General features: G+C 44.4%; 2 protein-coding genes across 2 annotated transcripts in view; one reads left to right on the top strand and one right to left on the bottom strand.

Annotated features, from left to right (window-relative positions):
* Positions 1–26,568, top strand: part of GatB (glutamyl-tRNA(Gln) amidotransferase subunit B, mitochondrial) — a 449,912-nt gene that overhangs the window by 310,604 nt on the left and 112,740 nt on the right. The window lies entirely within an intron of this gene.
* Positions 9,993–18,491, bottom strand: LOC123762912 (uncharacterized). Its single transcript, XM_045749686.2, has 2 exons — positions 18,461–18,491; positions 9,993–11,564 (listed from the first exon to the last, which is right to left on the bottom strand). Exon 2 carries the CDS (start codon positions 11,558–11,560, stop codon positions 10,316–10,318), a length of 1,245 nt encoding a protein of 414 aa, XP_045605642.1. The 5' UTR covers positions 11,561–11,564; positions 18,461–18,491; the 3' UTR covers positions 9,993–10,315.

Here is a 26,568-nt window from a genome sequence, read left to right as displayed (position 1 = left end):
GGTGGAACTACCTACCCTTCCTTAGGCTGCAACCCCTGAACAGTTATTTAACTCCCGGGTACCTACGTGACAGGAAACGTGCCCAACCACTTCTGTCCCGCCTGATAGTCGAACCCAGAATCTCCGATTGTGAGTCGGGAAAAAAGCCAACTGTGCTACAAGTTCCTACCACGTTCTAGTTCCTCAACTTGCTCATAATACTGTAGTTTGTCCTGGCACGCACAGCATCTTATCCTAGCGCTCTTTATAACTTACACTTCTGTGCTTTCGTCTTGTAAGCCCTCGTGTAGGAAAGACTGTCGCTGCCCATATTATCTTATTTAGTATTGTGTACATTGTGATCATGTCTCCTTCTAACCTCTCTTTTAGGGACATTAGATTGAGGTCCCTTTACCCATCTTCAAGGCCTAGTTGTGTTTGTTATGTAACCAGGTTTGTTGCAAGAAGCTAAACATGACCAAACTTCTTGTGTTTTACAATGTAAAGATTTAATTCCAGTGTTGTATGCTCTATAACTGGTGTTGACCTGTGTGCACGGAATTATACCAACATGAGACAAAATTTAGCTCCTGGAACCCGTCCCACAGCTTTTGTACCTTGTGTATTTACACTTCCCGACGTTCTAGAGCTCGGTCTTACTTCTTGTTGAAGCTGTGAATGAAGGCGGCGTACACCTGCTGTGTGAAGGTGGTTTACCTACACACCTGCTGTGTGAAGGGGGTTTACCTACATACCTGCTGTGTGTAGACGTGGAGGTTTACGATGCACTTGCTTACCGCCCACACTGCATGTGTGTGTGCGCGCGTTCTGTCATTGTTTTGACTCGTGTGTACTTCTAGCTTCCTCTTGCGAACCTCCATATAGTCGTCTTCACATGGAAAATAGTGCATTTGTCTCTTCATCCCATTTATTGCCATATGAATATTTATATTGTGGGCTTGCGTTCTCGGGGCCTTCTGTCTTCTAGTGTGTGTGTGAGTGTGTGTATCCACCTAGTGGTATTCACCTAGTTGTGCTAGGGGGGGTTGAACTGTGCTCTTTTTTCTCGCCTCTCAACTATCAATCAATCAACTCTTACTAACTACTATTTTGTTTTCTCCCCACACACACACATCCCCAGTTTAGTCTTATCCAGTTTAGCTTTTCCAGTTTAGTCTTATACTTGACTAGATATGGACTCCATGCTGGAGCCGCATACTCCAGGATTCGTCTGACATATGTGATATACAAAGTTCTGAATGATTCCTGACACAAGTATTTAAATGCCGTTCTTATGTTGGCCAACCGGGCATATGCCGCTAATGTTATCCTCTTGATATGGGCTTCAGGGAACAGGTCTGGCGTGATATCAACCCCCAGGTCTTTCTCTTTAACTCTTGAAGTATTTCATCTCCCAAATGATACCTCGTACCTGGTCTCCTGTTCCCTACACCTATCTTTATCACATTACATTTGCTCGGGTTAAACTCTAACATCCAATGGACCATTCCTGCAGCTTGTGCAGATCTTCTTGAAGTGTGTGTGTGTGTGTGTGTGTGTGTGTGTGTGTGTGTGTGTGTGTGTGTGTGTGTGTGTGTGTGTGTGTGTGTGTGTGTGTGTGTGTAACGCGGGTAGGGGAAGATGGTTTATGTGAATTGGTATGTGCGTGCGAGATTTAGTGGTGTGTATTTGCAAATGTGTGTATGCCTACAAAGTAATTCACCAAATTCCAATCAGTTTCACCGTTATTAGAAAAGGATGAATGTAAAATTCTTAAATTAATTTAACCCTAACTTAAAGTTCCTCAACTATTCCTCTAACCTCATTTATCTCTACGTCTTTCCTAGTTTTTTATATTCTCTTCCTTTGTCTGGCCTTCCCTTCGTCTCATTTCCCTGTCTCTTCGCCCCCCGGCAAAGCAAGTCTGTCCACAAAATTACTGACCTTCACGCTTCTAAAAGGGGAAGTTTGGTGAGAGAGAAAACGGGAGACGACTGGCGCTTCCCGTTTTTTACGGTGCTTTTGCCAGTATAACTTTTCAAATGTGTTTACCGTTGAATTTTATGCAGATAAATGCGTATCATGCACGTTGTCATATACATTGTAGAAAAATAATCTACTAGTGAATGTTATTAAGCGTCAAATTAAAATTGTCTATAAATTGGCGGAGAAAGAAAGTGGGAAATGGTCCCTCTCCCTAATTAGTGCAACATAGACCATCTCACCTAGGTTTCCCACATGGCCCATGATCACGTCATTTACCCCCTCTTCTCCACCAGTAGCCAACCGCACCCCTTGGCCCCTCCCTCGCCGACCTCCACCCACGCCCCTCCAGTCGGCGCCGCCCACCTCACCTTTCACTTTCGTCTCAAGGTCAGGGAGGTCCGAACGCCGAGCGACCCACAGTGCAGACGGGATGTTGACGCTAGCAGCATCCCACCAGTCTCGCCTGCAGGAAGAGCAGATCGGGGTACAAACCTTACGGACTCCCCTCCTATTCGGGAGGCTTGCGAAGGTACAGTCTTTTCCTGCTGGGGGCCCGCAGCAAGAGGCACGCCATACCTGATTGGGGCTTTATGAAAGAATACTCTTTTGGGGGGACACACGTACATATGGTCCGTTCCTCCCGGGGATGCTTGTGAAGGCATGGTCCCCTCCTGCTTGGGGAGGAGGCACTTGCAAAGGTATGGCCCCTCGTGCTAGACACTTACAAAAGTACGGTCACCTCTTGCTGGGGCACTTGCGAAGATACACTCCCCTCTTACTGAGGGCGCTGACATGGTATGCTCCCCTCCTACTGTGTGAGGGGGGGGGCACTTGTGAAGGTACGTTCACCTTCTACAGAGGGCGCTAGGACCACATAGCCAACTGTTGCAGGGTATGCAACTTTTGCAATCTAGCAGTACTAGCAAGATGGTGCTGTATACTCTATTGTAGAGTTTGTAGTGGTATGCTATTCAAGCAACATGTCGGCTTAGACTGTAGGTGAGTGGTGAACAAGTTGAGGATTCTTTAAGTCCGAAGTCATTTTCATCCTCACAAGAGCTGTTGGTGTTGCAAGATTGATGATTATAAAACCAATGAGGATGTACAGAATTAAACTCTGTTTAGTTCTGTACATCCACGGATGACGTTAGGAAATTTATGCATCAGCTGCTTTGGGTAAATGGTGTTCACCGTCATACATGGGCTCGAGGGGTGAGTCAGGGAACCACTCTGACCCTTTCTTCCTGTTATGGGTCTTGCAATATTTACATTACTGGATCAGCCGGGCTGTGATGGCTATGTGAGGGGGGGAGGGGGCTTTCGGGTTACGAAGACAAACTGCCTCACAGACCAGGCAATCACCAGGGAAGGCTGGCCACAGACCAGGCAATCACCAGGGAAGGCTGGCCACAGACCAGACAATCACCTAGGAAGGCTGGCCACAGACCAGACAATCACCTGGGAAGGCTGGCCACAGACCAGACAATCACCAGGGAAGGCTGGCCACAGACCAGACAATCACCAGGGAAGGCTGGTCACAGACCAGACAATCACCAGGGAAGGCTGGCCACAGACCAGATAATCACCAGGGAAGGCTGGCCACAGACCAGACAATCACCAGGGAAGGCTGGCCACAGACCAAACAATCACCAGGGAAGGCTGGCCACAGACCAGACAATCACCAGGGAAGGCTGGCCACAGACCAAACAATCACCAGGGAAGGCTGGCCACAGACCAGACAATCACCAGGGAAGGCTGGCCACAGACCAAACAATCACCAGGGAAGGCTGGCCACAGACCAGGCTGCGGGAGAAGCAGAACTATCAGAATGTTCTACATTTAAGTCGTCATAATTGGGAGTTAAATAAGTGAAAATGTTTAGATATAACGCATTAAGAGTAGGAAAGGATTTCCTCCAAGCATGAATAGTCAAAATGTTTATGGTTTAACCATTTATATGATAAATATTTTTTCTGTATTAACATATTTTGGTGTACTTGCATTTATGCAGCATCCCAAGACTATATGATGGGGAGTACAGAGTGCGTCAGGAATTCTAAGAATTCTAACCATCCACACAGGATGGTTAGTCATACAGGGAAATAGCTGATATTTTACATGAGGACCACTAACTCTAGTGGCCTCGACGAGGACAGGAAGCCGGTGGTTTGTCGAATTGCAAAGCACCAGTTACGTCATACCGGGAGGTCTGCAGTGGTCTCCTTGAACCACTGAATGTCCAAGAAGTGGTCATTCAGTGATGTAGTTTGCGAGATTATGGCCCAGTTATTGCTCACAAAATTTACACCTGGAGTGCTCAGAATAGGGAGATTCGTCACCTGTAGTCACCTGTCATGGGTAACTGTACCCAACCTGATCCTGGCAACCACTATGTCGTACAGACGTCTGGTGGACGTTTTGTGCTGCCCATAAACATAAATTTCAGATCTAAACAAATCATAGCTTTTTATACTGGTGTTTTCAGGCCTTTGGGAGTCAGTAATTGCCCTCCTATTATATCTGTGTTTGGAATAATATAGTCTTAAGAGAGATGGGGATACATAGATCTAATTCAACTTTATCCTGTTACATGCTAATTTAGCTGCAAAGTCTGTCATTATGGCGAATTTTTCTTATGTGAGATGGTAGCCATACAGATTCTTCATTCTGTGCAGCGAGCAGATTATTTATTTTAAAATGAGGCTCAGTGAGGCTCTCACTACGGCAAGTTTCTGCCAACTTCGAGGACACTGTTGAGAGACAAAGATTGCAAAGTGCCACTCCGACTCTGAATATTATGCTGTGTGTATTTTATCAGTAGATACGTTCTCCTGTTGATGTTTTACTGGAAGAAAAAAAGTTTTATAATTGACAGTGTATCATTGTAAACGCCTTAACTTATTTTCCTTGTCTGTGTAGTACTCTTAGTCTTTACTAATGGCGGGTTTTCAACCTCTTAGAAGAATTATAATCATTAAGAGGTTTGCCCTGCTTTTCAATGTATATACACTGTTAACTTTCGTCTTGACATACGCTCTGGGCGAACGTGTACTTCCTGATAGGTCAATAAGTTATTGTGGTACCCTTATTAACCCGCTGTTTGGCTTAAGCTTAAGCCTAACATTAAACCAAATTTCAAACCTACTTCCAAAATACTGCGGGTTTTATTTATTAGTATTGAATGTATTCTGTATCATTCGAATATGGTGACCTGATCACCATATTTTTTGCAAATAAGGAGATGCTGTTGATCTCCAGCATATGTTGAGATAAAGTAATACCTGGTGCAAAATATTATTAGATTCTCTAAACTCTAAAGTCACAAACCCAAATTAAAAATTTCCCCCAGACTGAAACTGGAAGAGCATAGGAACTAAGTTCTTCCTCTACTAACAATTATAAAGAAAACCTATTGGCCTGTGCGAGACAGCTTCTCTTTATACCTAACAAAATACACCCATACATGTGTCTAACCTACGCTTGAAACAACCCATCGTCTATTATGCTACCGGGTGATCTGCTCCATAAATGAGCAACACTGACCTTCATTAAATGAAAGTGTTATACAATCCAAACCCAGAAGCTGCCTCAACAGTCGACGAAGACAACCGCACCGCTAACACCAAGGAAATCTTAAGGGTTTCCCCGACATTATTGGCCAAGTCATCCTCCCTGAAGTAACAACGGAGCAATAACCCAACCCACACATTTGACAGGAAACGAAACTGACGACGTTTCGGTCCATCAAGGACCTTGCCAAGGCGTGACAGGGTCCAGGATGGACCGAAATGTTGTTAGCTTCATTTCATTTCTGTGTGTTGGGGTTGCTTGTCTTTAGCAAGCAACTCGTTGCAATTCTCTGCAACAACGGAGACGATGAGGATGGCACATTGCGAGCAGTGCGCTACGTTAATGTAAACTGAGGAGGTATACTGATACTTGAGGATACTCCGTGAGACGGTATACTTATTAAGGAAACGTTAACTATCTTAGTGTGGGTGAGTTGCCATCATTTCACATTCATTCAGTGGTTAAGTAGTGAAATATTTTCCCACAGTTGGGGACAGGAAGCCTAGGCCTATCGAGGTTCCTCTAGGCCAAAATGCTGACCTTCCCCAGGATGCAATCCACAACAGTTGTCTAACTCTCAGATACATGTTGACCAGACCACATACTAGAAGGTGAAGGGACGACAATGTAGTCGTCCCTTCACCTAGTGTGTGGTCTGGTCAACACTCTCAGATACATATTTACTGCTAGATGAACAACGGCATCAGGTGAAAGAAAACATTGGCCAAACGCTTCTGCCCTTCCCTAGGAATTGAACCCGGGACCTATCGGCTTGCGACCCAACTGCGTTTAAGAGATGGCTAAACTCATGCAGATTTTAAGTTGACAATAAAGAGGTTACCTTTTTAAGTTTATTTATCGTGAAAGTTTTATTGGAGAATAGAAGGCCGCGTGGTGGTAATGTTCATGGCGCCACGTGGAGAGTGGCCACATGCTGTGTTTATAACCCAAGAGAGGCAGAGTAATGTTTGTGTGGCGATTTGAGTTGACTTTGGTGGCCAGGATTTGTTGTTATAGATTCAGCTACTAGGAACAAAAAGTTCCAAGTAGCACGGGCTATGGTGAGCCCGTAGTGGACTTACCTGGCACAGGAGCGGTGTTAGGTGGCCAGGAGGCACCCATTTATATTATTCTGGGAGAGGTTACCAGCTTCGCCCGGGTCTCTTTTCTTTCTTTCCTACTTCCCCCCACCCCCCTTTCTGATATCTTTCCCTATCCACCCCCCCCCTCTCTCTCTCTCTCTTTATCTTCCTAGCACTACCTTCATCACCTTCCATCCAATCATATATAATATGTTAGATGAATCTTAGTGAGGACGTAATTTTTGTTATTAAACGAGCTTGGAAATTGATGGAATTACCAGGGAGGGGAGCCGGTCGGCCGAGCGGACAGCACGTTAGACTTGAGATCCTGTGATCCCGGGCGCCGGCGAGAAACAATGGGCAGAGTTTCTTTCACCCTATGCCCCTGTTACCTAGCAGTAAAATAGGTACCTGGGTGTTAGTCAGCTGTTACGGGCTGCTTCCTGGGGGTGGAGGCCTGGTCGAAGACCGGGCCGCGGGGACACTAAAAAGCCCCGAAATCATCTCAAGAAGATCTCAAGGTAACCATTTCCCGGAAAGTAGTGGGCCATGGGACTCGATAAACGACCACCTCATAAACATCAGAGGTCCACGGTTTTCAACTCCCCCCCCCCCCCCCCCAGCGAGTATAAGAAATATTGCAGGAACAACCGTGGACATCTTCAAGAGAAAATTAGATAGTTTTCTTTAGGAAGTGCCGGACCAACCGGGCTGTGGTAGATATGTGGGCTTGCGGGCCGCTCCAAGCAACAGCCTGGTGGACCAAACTCTCACAAGTCAAGCAGGCCTCGGGCCGGGCTTGGGGAGTAGAGGAACTCCCAGAACCCCATCAAGCAGGCACCCTATGACCACCCCGTAGCCCAGACCAGCCCAGACTCTGCAAACTTTCGTGAGGCTATCCTCAAACATCTGTCACCTATTTTGAACACACAGACAGACATTCTCTCGTATATATTATATATAATATATATTTGTGTGTGTTTATTACCAGCATTTTATTTTTATTTTCCTTTTATGATAATTTCGGTGACATTGTTTTGTTATAGACTAATAATTAATTTGTTGCAGGCGAGGGGAGCCTAATAGTACTTTTATTTCCTGAGTTACAGTAAAATATATATGTATTTTGTTCCGTGATGGAATTATTATTTATATCTGACCCCCAGTTGCCTCGTTGGGGAGTAAAATGTCCTTCTCACGTTATTATATTTCATTTTGTTTATCACAACTGCATGGCTGATGAACCAATTGCATCAGTAAGTCTCAATAAATAATTTTGTATTGCATTCTTGTATAGTTAATGTTTTTTTCTTTATTTAATTAAAGTAGTAAAAACTTTTGGAGTTGTCCTTATGTGAATAGAGTTGTCCTTATGTGAATAATCTGAATCAACGTTGTTTCGATGGGTAGATTTGCACATCTTGGGCCAAAGCCAAACTCTAGAACTTGTAACGTATTAATAGATTTAATATCTATCCATAAGTTACAATTCATATAAAGTAATTATCAAAGTAAAGTGTCAAGAGAACACGGCTGTGCAGCAAACCATAAAACAGGTAATATAAAACAAAAACTATTTACCTGGGCATCATTATCTAGTTTTTTGTTACATTTGTATCTAGGTCTCTTACATATAGCGTTCTCATCTCTCTCATGATGCATAGTTGCATACCCCTGGCAGTTGAGTATGCTTACGACAGCGATTCGTTTCTGTGCATTTTTTCGCAGTGTATACACCACACACACACACACACACACGCGCGCGCGCGCACACACACCTGCTATACATCACAATGTAGTACAAATGAGGAGAAAAATATCAATCCTCTAGGGAGAACTAGTGAGTTAGAATTGAATGTCCAACTCAAGAGTCTCGTGTTGAATTGTGGGGTTCACTCCCTGAGCACATTATGTGCCTCTGTAACCCTTTCCACTACCGCCCACAAGATGGGTATGGGGTGCATAATAAATGAACGAAATTAACTCTTGTTTCGCTGTGTTGACGAGGTCCTTGTTTTTATTTTCTATTTTTGCGGGATCTTGCTTCCTCGGTTTATTTTCCTTGGCAAACTTACATGAAAGTTGCCGTGTGTAGTAAGTTGTTTATGGTCCTTTGAAGGTCTGTCCTTGCCCGAAACGCTGTGGGGTGTTAGTAGCTTTAGGCCACTAGTGCGTATTAGAGCGTATTGTGCGTATTAGATCGTATTGTGCGTATTAGAGCTAGCATGTACTAGCTCTATTTAGACATCCAACATTCTGTTTGTAACTCATCTTGTATGTATGTACTTTTACCTGAGTAAACTTTTTATTGTATTAATTTTTTTATCTAAGAAGGAATGAAGATGGTTCATATTTAGTTAAGGCTTAAGGCATGTTTACCAGGAGAGACAGAGCCAGAGAGACTGACAGGCAGAGCAACATGGAGAGACAGATAGACGAAAACAAAACAGACAGGCAGAAAGACCGACAGACATACACAGGGACAAAGAAAGACACAGCAAGAAAGAGAGACACAGAGACAGAAACACGGATACAGACATACAGAGAGAGAGAGACATACAAAGAAAAATGTGTCACAGACCCATATAGAAAGAGAAACACAGAGGCACACAGACAAAAAAAAATAACAGAAAGACACTGTGATAAACACATGCATACTGAGACACAGCGAGAAACAGACATACAGAGAGAGAGAGGTACAGACAGAAGGCAGAGACAGTGAGACAGGGCCAGATATTAAAACAGATGTATAATTATTATATAGGTCTTCTATAAGTCTTTTTATAAGCTGGAAATAATTTGACTCCTGAGTACCTGAGCTTATTTTTCAAGCTTGTCAGCATGTATCGTTTATCAAGAACATGATATGCTGATTTAACTTAAATAGCTAAATCAGCGGACGCAGTGTCATGCCGAGGTCAGGTACTTTGGAAGTTTAGCATCACCCTCGTCTGGTTGCCCGCAGGAGTCTCGTGGGCCAGAACTGCTGGTCTGTGGTCACCAAGGGAATGGAAAACCTCAAAGGTATGTTTAGAACGTGTTTTTTAAAACTGTTTTGCTCATGTTATAAATATCAAGAAATACATTCTTTTAGCTTGGACGGATATCTGTATACATTCCTCTTTAGAAAATTAATTAGAAACCTGCCGTAAATATGTGTAAAGGGGAAATTCACTTACTTAAATTTAATATATTATACTAGAGTAATATATATATATATATATATATATATATATATATATATATATATATATATATATATATATATATATATATATTATATATATATATATATATATATATATATATATATATATATATATATATATATATATATATATATATATATATATTATATATATATATATATATATATATATATATATATATATATATATATATATATATATATATATATATATATATATATATATATATATATATATATATTGCTGTTTCATCAGCACTATTACAGTGGTAATTTATTATTTAAAACAATTTGATGTCAGTCATTTCTTGCTTGAGTTGTATGTGCAATTTTATCAGTGGGGAATGTGTGGATATGTTAGTGGCGATGGTGGGGCTAGATGGTGACTACCCAGTCCTAGTAGGTGACTAGCTTAGTCCCTCTAGGTGACTAACTAGTCGCGCTAGGTGACTGGCCAGTCCCACCAGGTGACCAGTCATTCCTGTGGATCTTAACCTGCGAAGTTGAAGGCAACCTTTGGCTTGTCGTAGTTGTATCGGGCCGTGGAGGTGCAGGGCAGGGAGATGGTGTTGGTTCCCGTCTCAATTCGCGTGCTGGTGACGGTGCTGGTGACCACATCGGTGCGGGTGACAATGCTCACTACCTGCGTGGTGCTGACGCCGCCGTCTTGAATCACGGTGGAAGTGACAGTGTTGGTCACGTAAACAGTTTTGTCTGAGCCGCCGCCTGTTACGGTGGTGGTGAGGGTGGTGCCCTTCACCACCGTCGACACCACCAGGTCTGTGGTGTAGCTGGTGGTGGTGAAGACCGAAGACACTGTCTTGGTCTGGTAGATGGTGGTAGGCAGCTGCTGGGTGGTGATTTGTGTGGTTATGTCGGTCTCCAGTTGGGTACGGGTCTGGATTTTGGTGCTGACAACTATACTGCCAACGGTGTTCACCACAGTACTCCTGATGGTGTTGACTAGCGTCGGCATCACCGTCGAGGTGACGGCCGGGAGTGTAATGACGCTGGTGACGTAGGTGGTGGAGACCTGGGTGAGCGTGGTGTACCGGGTCTCGCCCGGCAAGGTGCGGGTCACTAGAGTAGTTTGAACATTGGTCTTCACCTGGGTGCTGGTCACACCCGGCTGGGTGATGGTCACCACCTGAGTACTTGTCTGCGTGCGTGTCTGGGTGTAGGTGGTGGTCAGGACTGCTGTGGTGACCTGGGTGCTGGTGATGGTCTTGCCTATGGTGTTGATGATGGTGGACACCTGTGTGATGACCTGGGTGTTTGTGCTGACCTGCGTCCTTGTGTCGGTGACAGTAGCAACGTCTCCTGGGCGGGTGATGACGTCCGTCTGAATGATGGTGATGAACTTAGTTGAGAGGAGAGTGGTGTACGTGGTGGAGGGGCGACCCCCACCGGTGACGATAGTGGTGAAAGATGTGGATACTTCTCTCTTCGTGCTGGTCACCGTCTGCGTCACGAACTCCGTGATGACGGTAGACCCTGGCTGGTCCTTGTAGGAGGTGACAGTCGTGGTCTCCGCCTGCGTCTCCGTCACTGGGTCGCATGGGGGGTTTTTGGGTGGCAGGTAGGACCCCAGGAAGTCCTGCCCTCCAAAGGAGAGGTCGTTGGAGGACTCTGGGAAAACCTGCCTACCGCTGCCTGGAGGGATGCCAGGGATGGTGGGGAGCTTGGCAGAGAGGCAGGGCCCAGCCACCGCCAGCACTAGCAGCAGAGTGCGCATCGTCCTGCAACAACAGTTAAATAAATAATCTTTATGCATGAGGAGCCATATATAGAGCAGTTATCACACTAATCACTCAACCCTTACAGGGGGGTCGACTGCCCAACACTTACCATGTGCCGTACAGATAAAGACATTCTACAATTGTGTTTTACGGATAGTTACTCTTGTGTTGAGCGGATAAGAAAGCACTACTCTTCCGGGTCATGGTTTATTTTACACAAATTTGTTTATCTAGTTATAATATCGATAAAATCCAAGTGATGTATTAAGACTCATGCCATAAATAATTTTGCTATGTATTTGTGTTTCAGTGCTCAAAATACCTAACAAGTAGCCCAGACGAGCATGTGTGAGGAAGTATACGTTTCTTAGTGGTGGAGCACAGTTTGGGTGGGGGGGGGGGTGATATGGGAAGGGAACTATCAGGAGATAGGGCCAAGCCTCTTACGACTATACATCACTATATTCACGACTGTGTAGCACTATATACTATTGGAAGGGGTCAGAATAAGGATTCGGGATGGGACGGGGGGAAGGGAAGGAATGGTGCCCAACCACTTGGACGGTCGGGGATTGAACGGTTACCTCCTTGAAGCGAGACCGTCCAGCCCAAGTGATTGGGATGGGTGTTGGTGATAGTGGTGGAGCACAATCTGGGTCTTGGTGTTGCATAGTTTGGGTGCTGGGGTACATCGGGGGTCTCACCCATCGTAGGAAGCTGTTCTCTGGTGTTACCTACGAGGTGGTAGTCTGTGGTCAGTGACCAACAAAACACCACAGACGCGCCCTCTTCGTCAAAGATAAACTAATGACAATATCTATAAGCAATGACTTGAATGTTGAGAATTCTGAAAACGTTTGTAAATAAATAAAGACTAATAATTATACCCTGAACCAAAGGGTAGGTGTGCATTTATATAATTAGTGAAATATATTTGCAGGAAAAGTTGAAATCTGACAGGCGGGCTCTCTCGGCTTTCATTGTGTAAACTGGAGTGTATGTGTGTTTTCCCTGTGTCTCTTTGTTGGGGTAAGTTTGCGTCTCTTGTTAGTTTGGTAAAGGATCTCCCGGAGTTAGGGGAACCCGAAAGGAATTGCAGGAGCCTGGTAGTTGTAGACAGTTCTGGAGCATGTTTCCGTCTCTGTCTTGGTGATGAAGATGGTGTTGACGCCGGTGATTGTGATGTACCGCGGGCTCTCCACTATCTTGGTGCTCACCACCTTCTCCGTCACCACCCGCCCGGGTACCGTGGACGTCGTCACGACGCTTCTCAGCGAAGTGGACGTCAGAGTGCGGTCAAGTCCTCCCTTCGTCGTCGTCAGCGTCAGCGTGGTGACGACTGTGGTGGGACGGACCTGCGTGGTAACCACAGTCTTGGTGATGGTGTTGCCTACCTCCAGTGTGGTGACCTTGGTGACACTCACCAGCAGAGTCTCAGTGAGGTACTTAGTGTTTACTACAGTCTTGGTGACGACCAACTCTTGCACTGTGACACTGTCGGTGACCTTGGTGGTGGTGATGGTGGTGAAGATGACCTGGCTGGTGGTGCGGGTCACCGTCACCAGGGAAGGGGGAGGCTGGGAGGTTCTGGCGGTGCCCACCGTCGTCACCTTCACGTCAGTTCTTGCCACCGTGGTCGCCGGCCCTTGTGTCTGGACTGTCGACTGAGTAACAGAGGTGGTGGTCCTGGTGACGACGACTGGGGGAGGTTTGATGGGCACCGTGTTGGTCAGCACTTGGTCGCTCGTCCTGGTGACCGTCGTCGGCAGCACAGACGTCTCTGTGTTTGTTCTGACGACGAATATGTTTGTGGTGAGAGATGTTTGCACCGTGGAAGTCCTGGTGACCGTGACATCCTCCGAGACGCTGATGGTGCGCGTAGTCGTCCTGGTGACTCCTGATCCCGCGACGGTAGTTGACAAGGTACTCACCACCTGACTTGTCGTGGTATCTCTGATAGTTTCAGTCCTAATTACCGGTGTACCGTCTGTTTGAGTCCTGGTGATTGTGGTTGGGACGACCAAGGTAGTGAAGGTGGTAGAGCCAGTCGTCCTGGTGACGGTGGAGGTGGCTATGGTGCCACGGGTGGACACCACAGTGGAGGTGTAGGTGGTGGTGACATAGACTGGAGTGCAGACGTCATCCCCGAAAGGAGGGAGGTAGCCGTCCAGGGCCTGCTGGAAGTTGTTAGAGGATCTTCCTGCTGGGGGCCCCGGGAATAGCTTGTCAGCGCCGGCAGCAGCAGCCAGCAGCAGGAGGAGCGTCAGGCACAGCGGCCGCATTCTGCAAGAGACACCAGGTTAGGGGGCGTGGTCACGCGGGGCAGAGGGCGGGGCCCCGGGACCCACCCACTTTCCTGGGGTCCCATCACGCCCACAGCACCCGCACCTCACACCCTTCCCGCCCATTTAGGGTGGGAAGGGTGGGAGTTGAGGGCACGTGCGGACGTTCGCAAGGAGGGTGTGTGGTCCCGGGGCGCCCATCTTAAGTTAGGTCAATCTCAACTAAAACGTGTCGTTCTTGCTTTAGTCTTAAGGAACCTCTCAAGACACTTACCATGATGGGTTCATTACCTGCTTTACATACACTTACTTGAGAACTACCTCATCCTCCGTGGCGTGTTTGAGAATTATCTCATCCTCCTATTTCTCACGACTCACGATGTCTGCCACAGGGTAGTTGGTTATCTGAATAGGTTACATAATGACGCACTGGTATCGCTGGAGTGTTTCAAGTGTAGGTTAGACACTAATATGTATGATATATCACGTTATTTTGATTTCACTGATTATATGTGAATTGGTTCTGGAGGATATAAATAGTAGCTGCCTCGTATGGTCAAATGAAACAACATTCATCTGACCATAGCCTAAAAGTAACTAAATTACCGTCCTAACCTTTAAGAAAAAACGTAGGGTCGTTGTTGATGATATAATATATGACCACAGCTTACATATCCGAATTGTTGCCTTAGCCTTGGCCTTAAACGTGACGTAGGTTTAGTGTTAAGTGTTTAGTAAGGTGTCATAACCCCTCTCTCGTGTCATCACGCCCCTGAAGGTTCTCCTTATAAACCTTGACCTAAGGCACGAGGGTGGTGCCGAGCCTTGGATAACGCAGCCGTGGGCAAGGAATCATGAACCATAGAAGATGCCCTTGAGAAAGTTGTTTGACTGTGTTTCATTTATTTGTTTGTTTGCTATACGAGAGTTAGTTCAACTGAGAACAGTTGGGAACCAGTTAGGCACCTCTGAGCTACTTCCTTTAAGCGCGTATAGTCCGTAGGACAACGGGCTCGTACTTTTACAGCTCTTGTTGGAGGCTCCGATGATTTTAGTGAATTAGACAGCTGGATACTCTGCCATGTCACTGGGTAGTGGGTTATAACGCGTGATCAGCGGGAGTGGGGGAGGGGGCGCGATGCACCACTCCCTCTCCAGTCTTCCCTTTCCATTACTCAATATCCACAAGAGCACCTTTCGTTCTCTCTGGATTATGTGCTTTTTATGAGCCAGCTCTTTACAACCATGTTAACAGTTAACTAACAGTTAATGAAATGTACGAACCGCCCTCTCTCCAACACCCCCTCTCCCCCCACCCCTTACACACATCCTTACTTTTAGAGACAGATAGAAACAGAGAGACAGAGAGACGCAGACACACGAACAAATACACTCTTGCTTTAAGAAAGCAAGAGTGTATTTGACACGAGAAAGAGACTTTCTTTAAGACACGAGAAAGAGACAGAGAAGGGATGTGTTGACATACGTCGGGGTCTATATGTTCCCATTTATTATCGACATTTCTCAGTGTTCATGAATTTGAGTTTGGTGGACTCATTCTGGGTCGACATTACTATGTGTATCTCAATGTATCCACAGTTGTCGCCTTGTATCCACAGGACACAAAAGATGGCGGTGTTCTCTCTCTCTCTCTCTCTCTCTCTCTCTCTCTCTCTCTCTCTCTCTCTCTCTCTCTCTCTCTCTCTCTCTCTCTCTCTCTCTCTCTCTCTCTCTCTCTCTCTCTCTCTCTCTGTCTCTCTCTCTCTCTCTCTCTCTCTCTCTCTCTCTCTCTCTCTCACACACACACACACACACACACACACAGCGCTTAGTGCCCTTCGCTTTCGTGGTGTCTTCCCAGCAGCAGCTGAGTCAGCCTCCCTCCCTCTTCCCTCTCCCTCTCTCCCCGCGTCCCTCCGTCCTTTCTCCCCGTCCTGCGCCTCCGCGACCCTGACCCCCGCGCCGTATTGGGTCGCGGATGCTGCGAAGATTCGCCGTGCCATCTCTCCCCCGCGGGCGGAACCAGCGAATTTCCCCCGTCTGGGGCAGCCAGTTCTCACCCTGCGTCTGGAGCTGCCGTCCGCACTGAGTCCTATTTTATAGCTCCACTAGCATGTGTGTGCGCGCGCGCGTGTATGTGTGTGTGTGTGTGTGTGTGTGTGTGTGTGTGTGTGTGTGTGTGTGTGTGTGCGTGCGTGCGTGCGTGTGTGCGTGTGTGTGCATGTACTTAACTAGTTGTACTTGCGGGTATTGAGCTCTAGCTCTTTGGTAGTGAATGTGTGTGAAAAATGTGTGCGTGTGTGTGCATGTGTGTGAGGAGAGAGAGAGAGAGAGAGAGGTGATGTCACACACTCAAATATAGAAATAAAGAGGTCACGTGAAAGGAAGAGAATATGACTATACAGAGTCAATACTGAGTATAGAGAGAGACATCCAAATAATGAGGAAGAGAGACACTAAGAGAGCAACAATGAAGACGAGAGACGTGTAGACCTCCAACATCATCAGACAACAATAGCCACAAACAACCCGGAATATTACCGTTCCCACAGAGAAAAAGCTGTTTCCCGTTCTGCGGGTCTTACGGTTTAAGACTCCCTTGCAGACGAGATTGACTTGAGAATGGTCCAGGACGGACCGAAACGTCGTCGTCCCTTCACTTTCTAGTGTGGGGTTTGGTCAACATAAGACTCTCTTTCCTCCTCACTAATGTCTCATTCATTATTCTCCTGCATTAACCCTGCATTTCCCTTCCTTTCCATTTTGTCTTTATTTTACTCCCTCTCCTTTCCTTCTCCCTCTCCCTCTCCAGGGCAATAAGAAGTACCCTGCGATGCCTTGCCTGCCACAGAGGTTGTCTGGTCTCTAAGATTAACGTTCTTAGAGACCAGACAACTAACTAGACTTCTAAGACTAATTCAGACTTCTAAGATTATATCAGAGATGTGAGGGAGATAAGGGAGGCTGGGGGAAGGGGGAGTAATGCTGCTGCTCGCCTACTGTAGCAAGGGAAGGCTATAAAGTGATCTTAGAAGTATCTTAATGTGCCTCTTCACCTCGCTCGTGAATACAGAGATGCTTAGTCTAAAGTCTACTTATTTAAATTTCGGGGGCATGATGTGTGTGAAAGTTTGAAATACGGAATAACGGAATATTTGTTTAAAGATAATAAATAAAGATAATAAAAAAATAAAAGTTTGAAATACGGAATATGATAACCTTCGTTATCATCTCAAGATAACGGATGTTCGTGAAGAAACTGGTGACTTCAACGTCTGGTGAAGTAGTGATCCATTACATAAAATACGCAGGTAAGTGCAGTACGCAGAGCAAAGTTTACAATAAAATCAAGTAAACAAGTAACTGAAAAACATGAAACAAGTAACCCAAACACGTCATATGAAATGAAAGAGACGACGTTTCGGTCCGTCCTGGACTTGATAAAGACCCAGGATGGGAACGATACGTCGTCACTTACCTTCTCATTTCTTATGTGGGTTCGGATGTAAGTACAGCATTATGTGTGAAACTTACCTTGACTTATCTTTAAATAAAAAAAAGCATTGTTCTCACGCGTTAGCTTTAAACTGTTCGTAATCGGGTTTATCTAATTGTTTAGTTTAAATTTCGCTTACTGCCGTGATCACCGAGTGTTGTGGTGTGTGAGGTGTCTTGATGATGTGTACAAGAGCTAAACAAAATAAATAATGATTTTCTGAAGTGTACAAAAAACAAGTAAGCTTGTTGCAGGAACAATGAGTTAGAAACCGCGGAGATTGCAACGCTTGCCTAAGTAATCATCCGAGAGGCACAACGACCATACTCCTAGTAGACGTCTCTTTCAAATTTGCTTTTGCTGTGAAGCTAGCTTGTCACCTTCAGCCGGTGAGGCCAGCCTGTCACCCTCACCTGGTGAGGTCAGCCTGTCACCCTCACCCGGTGAGGCCAGCGTCCACCTCGGGGTTTGGTTATGGTCTCTCTACTGCAGGAGAGTTATTAACGCCGTGACACTAGTGTACTGACCAACCACCAACTACACTTCATCCCTGAAGCTAGTCCAAGTTTAAAGTAAACTCACAGTGTATGTATATACACCGTGTATTTGTGTATGTATGTATGTACGCACCTCTAAGTTTATACATATGTATCCTTTCCTCACCTCATGACCTCATTAACTGGGTAATAAATTTCAATGGTGATGTGGGTGTAAGTCTTAATGAACTTTAGATTAACGTATTAGTTGCTGGTAACAGTTGCAGCTTGGTAACTTTCCATTCAACAAGTGTTGATTAGGAGTTGTTGGTGATCATTATTGTTATAATAAGATTTGCGGATCAGTATTTACATGTTAAACTTAAAATGTACAATAACCTCTTAAAATGTACAATCATTTAAGATATCTTTAAAATGTATAATTACATTACTGTGCATTTTGCACAAACGTTGGGGGGTGATTAACTGAGATTATTGAAGCTTCAGTTTCAGCACCTTCCGCTTGTCTTACAGTCACCATCTCCACACACACACGACTCCGACATTCACCAAGCGGGACTTAGGTCCAGAAACACAGTCTTCAAGAAGGCGAAGACAAGCCCCCCGGGGCCTTCGACTTACCTGTTGAGAGTTATAACACTGAAGGAGAGAAACCAACTGCGATCCTGGCCTCGTAGGAGGTCTTATATACTGCCGGGGACAGGTGAGGGGTATTGGCCAGCAGGCGGAGGAGCAGGAGGAGGAGGAGGAGGAGCAGAAGGAGGAGGGGGCGGGTAAGAATCTCTTGAGGAGGGACGGGGGTGGGGTGGGGGTGTTGCTGAGAAAGGGCTATTGGGAGAGACGGGTCAAGTGAGGTGCTGGGGGTTGTGGGGAGATGTGTGTACTGCTGCTTGAGGAACGAGAGAGAGGGGGGGGGTAGTGATTGAACCAACGAGAGGGGTTGAGGGATCACATGATAGTAACGTTGGAGGAAGGGGGCATATTGAAATTGAAGTGGGTGGGGGTGTATGAATCATGGGATGGGGGGTGAAGATGAGTGCTGATGGAGGCTGTCCGGTCAAGGTAGATGGAAGGATCCATGGAGTAGTGGGAGTAGAGGACTCAGAGAGAGAGAGAGAGAGAGAGAGAGAGAGAGAGAGAGAGAGAGAGAGAGAGAGAGAGAGAGAGAGAGAGAGAGAGAGAGAAAGAGAGAGAGAGAGAGAGAGAGAAGGACCCCCGGGGAAGGAGGAAGAGCAGGAGGGGTGGGAGGGGAGGCACAGAGAAGGGAAGGGGTCAACACTGATGCCAAGCGAAAGATGTCTGACCTTGTGTCGAACTGTTAAGCATGTTAAGAGTCATTCAACACTTTGGTGAAAAATGTGTCTAAAGGAGAAGCTACTGGACTTTTCCCCCGAGGATTTGTTGAATATAATTCTTTACTCAATGGCAATGGATCTTGTTGAATATAATTCTTTACTCAATGGCAATGGATCTTGTTGAATATAGTTCTTTACTCAATGGCAATGGATCTTGTTGAATATAATTCTTTACTCAATGGCAATGGATCTTGTTGAATATATCTTTACTCAATGGCAATGGATCTTGTTGAATATAATTCTTTACTCAATGGCAATGGATCTTGTTGAATATAATTTTTTACTCAGTGGCAAGGGATCCTGTTGTGCCAAGGAGGATGGGAGACCGCGATTGGCGTTGGAACCCTTTAAACCCTTATACCCTGGGGCGTAAACACTGTCTGTGTATTGTGTCCTGTTGTATTATTTGGAATTTTGAGGTCGATATGAAACATGGAGTGGAAACATGAATATTTCGGAAACAAACTACCGACCACATATGAGGGACCAGCTGGCTGAACCGGTCACATATGAGGGAACAGCTGGTTGTACCGGCCACATATGAGGGACCAGTTGGCTGAACCGGCCACATATGAGGGAACAGCTGGTTGTACCGGCCACATATGAGGGAACAGATGGCTGTACCGGCCACATATGAGGAAACAGCTGGTTGTACCAGCCACATATGAGGGAACAGCTGACTGTACCGGCCACATATGAGGGAACAGCTAGCTGTACCGGCCACATATGAGGGAACAGCTGGCTGTACCTGCCACATATGAGGGAACAGCTGGTTGTACCGGCCACATATGAGGGAACAGATGGCTGTACCGGCCACATATGAGGAAACAGCTGGTTGTACCAGCCACATATGAGGGAACAGCTGGCTGTACTGGCCACATATGAGGGACCAGTTGGCTGTACCAGCCACATATGAGGGAACAGCTGGCTGTACCTGCCACATATGAGGGAACAGCTGGCTGTACCGACCACATATGAGGGAACAGCTGGTTGTACCGGCCACATATGAGGGAACAGCTAGCTGTACCTGCCACATATGAGGGAACAGCTGGCTGTACCTGCCACATATGAGGGAACAGCTGGTTGTACCAGCCACATATGACGGAACTACTGGCTATACCGGCCAAGGGTGTGTCAGTGTCGGAAAGTAAGAGTTGGACTCCGTTCAGGTTGACATAAAGTTGTCAGTAAGCTGCTTATTAAGGAGTGGCAGGAAAATTGGGAAAGAAAATATGACGGGAAAAATTTGCCTAAATTAAACTTTCATACTCTCATAAAACTTTCATACAATTTTCAACAAAGTAGTAAGACACATGGCAAAAAAAAATTCCCAAGTGTATAAAATATATAAGTAAAATATTGAGGTTTTATGATACTATTTAATTCATTCCTGATTTGCTTAAGAATAGGTTTGAATTTGGCTTACATTTTATGTTTCCATTGTTCTACCCGAACAAGGAAGACTAACAAAAACAGCATTTCGTGCTTTTGGACTAGCAAAATAGCACGACACATGCACGCGCGCGCACTCACACACACACACACACACACACACACACACACACACACACACACACACACACACACACACACACACACACACACTTGAAACAAAGGATGATAGTAGGAGGCTACAAGATGACCTAGACAGAGTGAGTGAATGGTCCAACAAATGGCTGTTGAAGTTCAACCCGAGTAAATGCAAACTAATGAAACTAGGCAGTGGAAACAGGAGGCCAGACACAGGATACAGAATAGGAGATGAAGTACTTAATGAAACGGACAGAGAGAAAGATCTAGGAGTTGATATCACACTAAACCTGTCTCCTGAAGCACACATAAAAAGAATAACGTCTGCGGCATATGCGAGGCTGGCTGACATCAGAACAGCGTTCAGGAACCTGTGTAAGGAATCATTCAGAATCTTGTACACCACATATGTAAGACCAATCCTGGAGTATGCGGCCCCAGCATGGAGCCCGTACCTTGTCAAGCACAAGGCGAAGCTGAAAAAGTCCAAGGGTATGCCACTAGATAAGTCCCAGAACTAAGAGGCATGAGTTACGAGGTAAGGCTGCGAGAAATACACCTTACGACACTGGAAGACAGAAGAGTAAGGGGGAGACATGATGACAACCTACAAAATCCTCAGGGGAATCGACCGGGTAAACAAAGATAAACTATTCAACACTGGTGGTACGCGAACAGGGGGACAAAGGTGGAAACTGTGTACCCACATGAGCCACAGGGACGTTAGAAGGAACTTTTTCAGTGTCAGAGTAGTTAACGGATGGAATGCATTAGGCAGTGATGTGGTGAAGGCTGACTCCATACATAGTTTCAAATGTAGATATGATAGAGCCCAGTAGGCTCAGGAATCTGTACATCAGTTGATTGACGGTTGAGAGGCGGGACCAAAGAGCCAAAGCTCAACCCCAGCAACCACAACTAGGTGAGTACACACACACACACACACACACACACACACACACACACGTGTGTGTGTGGACCAAACTTGAGGCGGGACCAAAGAGCCAAAGCTCAACCCCCGCAAGCACAAATAGGTGAGTACATACACACAACAAAAATCAGGCAAGAGAGAGAGATGGGCAGCTGCATATTTTTGGATTGCCAGAAAGCCTTTGACACAGTAACACACAAGAGGCTAGTGAAAAAGCTGGAGATGCAGGCAGGAGTGAAAGGGAAGGTACTCCTTTGGATAAGCGAGTACCTAAGCAACAGGAGACAATGAGTCACTGTGAGGAGTGAGGTCTCAGGTTGGTGAGGAGTCACCAGTGGAGTCCCACAGTGCTCAGTCCTTGGACCTATACTGTTTCTGATATATGTAAATGATCTCCCAGAGGGTATAGAATCGTTCCTCTCATTGTATGTTCATGATGCAAAAATTATGAGGAGGGTTAAAACAGAGGAAGATAGTATGAGGCTACAAGATGACCTAGACAGACTGAATGAATGGTCCAAAAAATGGCTACTAAAGTTCAACCCGAGTAAATGTAAGGTAATGAAACTAGGCGGTGGAAACAGGAGGCCAGACACAGGATACAGAATGGGAGATGAATTACTTCATGTAACCATCAGAGAGAAAGATATGGTAGTTGATATCACATTAAACTTGTCTCCTAAAGCCCACATCAAGAGAATAACATCTGCAGCCTTCAAGAACCTGTGTAAGGAATCATTCAGAATCTTGTATACCACATATGTAAGGCCAGTCCTGGAGTATGCGGCCCCAGCATGGAGCCCGTACCTTGTCAAGTACAAGACGAAGCTGGATAAAGTTCAGAGGTATGCCACTAGGTTAATCCCAGAACTAAGAGGCACGAGTTACTAGGAAAGGCTGCGTGAAATGCACCTCACGACACCGGCAGACAGAAAAGTAACGGGAGACATGATCACTACTTACAAAAATCTGGGTTCCTCCAGACCCAACAGAAGGGAGAGTAATACTTATTAATTAATTATATTATATTATTATTATTATTGTCGTAATTAATAATTATTACTCTTCCTTCTACTGGGTCATGAAGGAAGCTGATCTCGGGTAAGAGAGGGCTGTGACGATCTCTGTTTGGAACCCGTAGGTGCGGGACCGGGACGGCCACCTCCTGGGGCTGGCGTGGCCCAGGCTCTGTTTCAGGAGGCTGGGGTAGTTCTTACCCTTGCTAGGGTCGTTCATATCTCCGACCCCGACCCACGACGGTCTCCGGTTTGGAGGTCCTTGTGCTTTCTTTTACCAATTTCGAGGTAAACTCCGGAGCTGGAGCCCCTTAAGCAGTTCGTTGTTCCCTTCAACGTTGTTCTGACAGTTCCTGCGACGGCGCTGGAACCAATCGTATTGGCGTTTGCCTTTAAATTGGAGACTTTCGGTGTTGTGGAGAGGGGAGGACCTGCTGCATGGGCAACAGCTTTATCCCCTTATCAGCCAACCCTGGCTTTGCGCCCTGGAGAGGCCACTCCAGACCGACAACCAGAGCGCAACTCTATAGTCTCCTAAGACTGATGGATTCCTACTACCAATATATATATATATATATATATATATATATATATATATATATATATATATATATATATATATATATATATATATATATATATATATATATATATATATATCAGAAAGGACTCCTCCCGTGAAAGGTTCAAGCCTAAACTGACAGGAGCACTGAAACTCCTTGACAAGTCATATATCCATATGTGGATGGTACGATAAAAGATGATTGTGAGGGCTTCTGAGTATTTAAACATCCTGCAGGAATTCTTGGTATTCCTCGAGAATGTGTAAACTTAACGAAAGCCCTCGGAATTACCGTCTTCTTCTCTGTACATGTTTCCACAAGCATCAAGCATATATATATATATATATATATATATATATATATATATATATATATATATATATATATATATATATATATATATATATATATATATATATATATATATATATATATATATATATATGGAGGGAAGTGGAGATGTTTGAGATATATATCTCGAACTATCTACTTCTTTTAAGGTCTGATGGTGTAGTGGGTTAAAGCATACTAGTTATGCCAGCTACTGGAAGGTGGTTGTGCTTTCTGGGTTCGAGTCCCACTGGTGGGTGTTGTCCAAAGATTGTTAATCTTCACTTGTGGTTTATGCAAGTATAGGCTTATATATATATATATATATATATATATATATATATATATATATATATATATATATATATATATATATATATATATATATATATATATATATATATGTCGTACCTAGTAGCCAGAACCCACTTCTCAGCTTACTATGAAAGGCCCGATTTGCCTAATAAGCCAAGTTTTCATGAATTAATGTTTTTTCGACTACCTAACCTACCTAACCTAACCTAACCTAACCTAACCTAACCTAACTTTTTCGGCTACCTAACCTAACCTAACCTCTAAAGATAGGTTCGGTCATATGTCTACGGTAATTTTAACTCCAATAAAATAAAATTGACCTCATACATAATGAAATGGGTAGCTTTATCATTTCATAAGAAAAAAATTTGAGAAAATATATTAATTCAGGAAAACTTGGCATATTAGGCAAATCGGGCATTGCATAGTAGGCTGAGTAGTGCGTTCTGGCTACTAGGTACGACATATATATATATATATATATATATATATATATATATATATATATATATATATATATATATATATATATATATATATATATATATATATATATATATAGGGTAGGCCGCTTATGTGGAATGGAGTGTATAGAGTTGGCCTTCAAAACACTATGGGAGAATGTTAATTGCAAAAATCTATGTGTCGTATGAACGTGTATTGAGATAGTTTGAGTTTCAAGTGTGTTCCAGTGATATATAGTGCTGGAAAACGGGGGAGAGAGTCATTACAAGTAAGCAGGCAGTGAGTGCGTGAGTAAGCAGGCAGTAAGTGCATGAGAAAGCAGGCAATGAGTGCGTGAGTAAGCAGGCAATGAGTGCATGAGAAAGCAGGTAGTGAGTGCGTGTTTAAGCAGGTAGTGAGTGCGTGAGTAAGCAGGCAGTGAGTGCGTGAGTAAGCAGGCAGTGAGTGCGTGAGTAAGCAGCCAGCGAGTGCGTGAGTAAGCAGCCAGTGAATGTGAACGGCGCCTGAGAAGTGGTGGCGAAGATGGTCAGGCGGGAGCAGTTTGTTTACAAAGAGGAATGCTTGACCTGTTTGAAATAATTATTCTGAATTACCATTTACACCAAGTCAAACGAGGCGCTGCTGATGGTGTCTAGTTGAAGGGTACGCGTCCTAATTCCACTCACCTTTGGGGGAATGTGCTACGGCTCTTGGATCCCGCCTCTCAAGCCTTAATCGACTGGTGTTTAGTCTCTAGAGGCTGTTGGATGCTTTTATATCTAGATTTAGAGCTGTGAATAGAGTTTGATTGTTCACTTCGTAGTTAATTTCCAATTATTCACTATTCTGACACTGACAAAATTATTTATTATATCTCAGTGGCTCATTTAGATACTTAGTTTCATTCTCGTTAGTGTCCCCTTGTTCGTGTATTTCCCATGGTAAATAGTCTGCCCTATCTATTTCCCCCTGAATATTTTGTATGTGATGATCATGTCTTCTCTGTTTCTATGACGTGAGGTTTAACTCTTTTTGGCTTTTTCTTGTAACTCGAAATTTTCTTTGCCCCGTGAACGAAGAAAACGGGGTAATGGTGTTAATGGTGAAAACCAATTGTCTTTTTATTGAAAGCCGACATCTGAAGGCCATTACCTTTGTCATACCTTACCTTTACCTGTAAAGGCATTGCCTTTACAGATGACAGAAAATGTTTGGAGAGAGAGAAGACGGGTGACCTTGCCAAGCCTGGTTCTGGTAAGATAATATTAATCCATGTTGAAGACGCGGACAGCTGACACTGTCAACAGAGGCGGCAAATTTGAAGTTGCAGATTATACATGGTCTCAGTTGCTCAACCCTGTTGTTGTTGTTGTTGTTGTTGTTGTTGTGGTGCAACATAACCTTAACCTAAACTAACATATCTAAGTTAGTCATTAATGTTTCTAATTTAATATAATAATATTCTTTAAAATACTCGAATTGAATTTTTTGTTTTTTTAAAACAGCGTAAATCATTCTGCCTATTAGGCAAATTGGGCCTTGCATACTAGTCCGAGTAGTGCGTTCTGGCTATTAAGTATGACATATATATATATATATATATATATATATATATATATATATATATATATGTCGTACCTAGTAGCCAGAACTCACTTCTCAGCCTACTATGCAAGGCCCGATTTGCCTAATAAGCCAAGTTTTCATGAATTAATTGTTTTTCGACTACCTAACCTACCTAACCTAACCTAACCTAACTTTTTCGGCTACATAACCCAACCTAACCTATAAAGATAGGTTAGGTTAGGTTAGGTAGGGTTGGTTAGGTTCGGTCATATATCTACGTTAATTTTAACTCCAATGAACAAAAATTGACCTCATACATAATGAAATGGGTAGCTTTATCATTTCATAAGAAAAAATTTAGAGAAAATATATTAATTCAGGAAAACTTGGCTTGTTAGGCAAATCGGGCCATGCATAGTTGGCTGAGAAGTGAGTTCTGGCTACTAGGTACGACATATATATATATATATATATATATATATATATATATATATATATATATATGTCGTACCTAGTAGCCAGAACTCACTTTTTGGCCTACTATTCAAGGCCCGATTTGCCTAATAAGCCAAGTTTTCATGAATTAATTGTTTTTCGACTACCTAACCTACCTAACCTAACCTAACCTAACTTTTTCGGCTACCTAACCAAACCTAACCTATAAAGATAGGTTAGGTTA

This window comes from Procambarus clarkii, chromosome 47, assembly GCF_040958095.1.
Source record: "Procambarus clarkii isolate CNS0578487 chromosome 47, FALCON_Pclarkii_2.0, whole genome shotgun sequence".
Classification (NCBI taxonomy): domain Eukaryota; kingdom Metazoa; phylum Arthropoda; class Malacostraca; order Decapoda; family Cambaridae; genus Procambarus; species Procambarus clarkii.
Note: the sequence above shows the minus strand (reverse complement) of the source record. Positions and strands in the feature narration are given on the sequence as shown.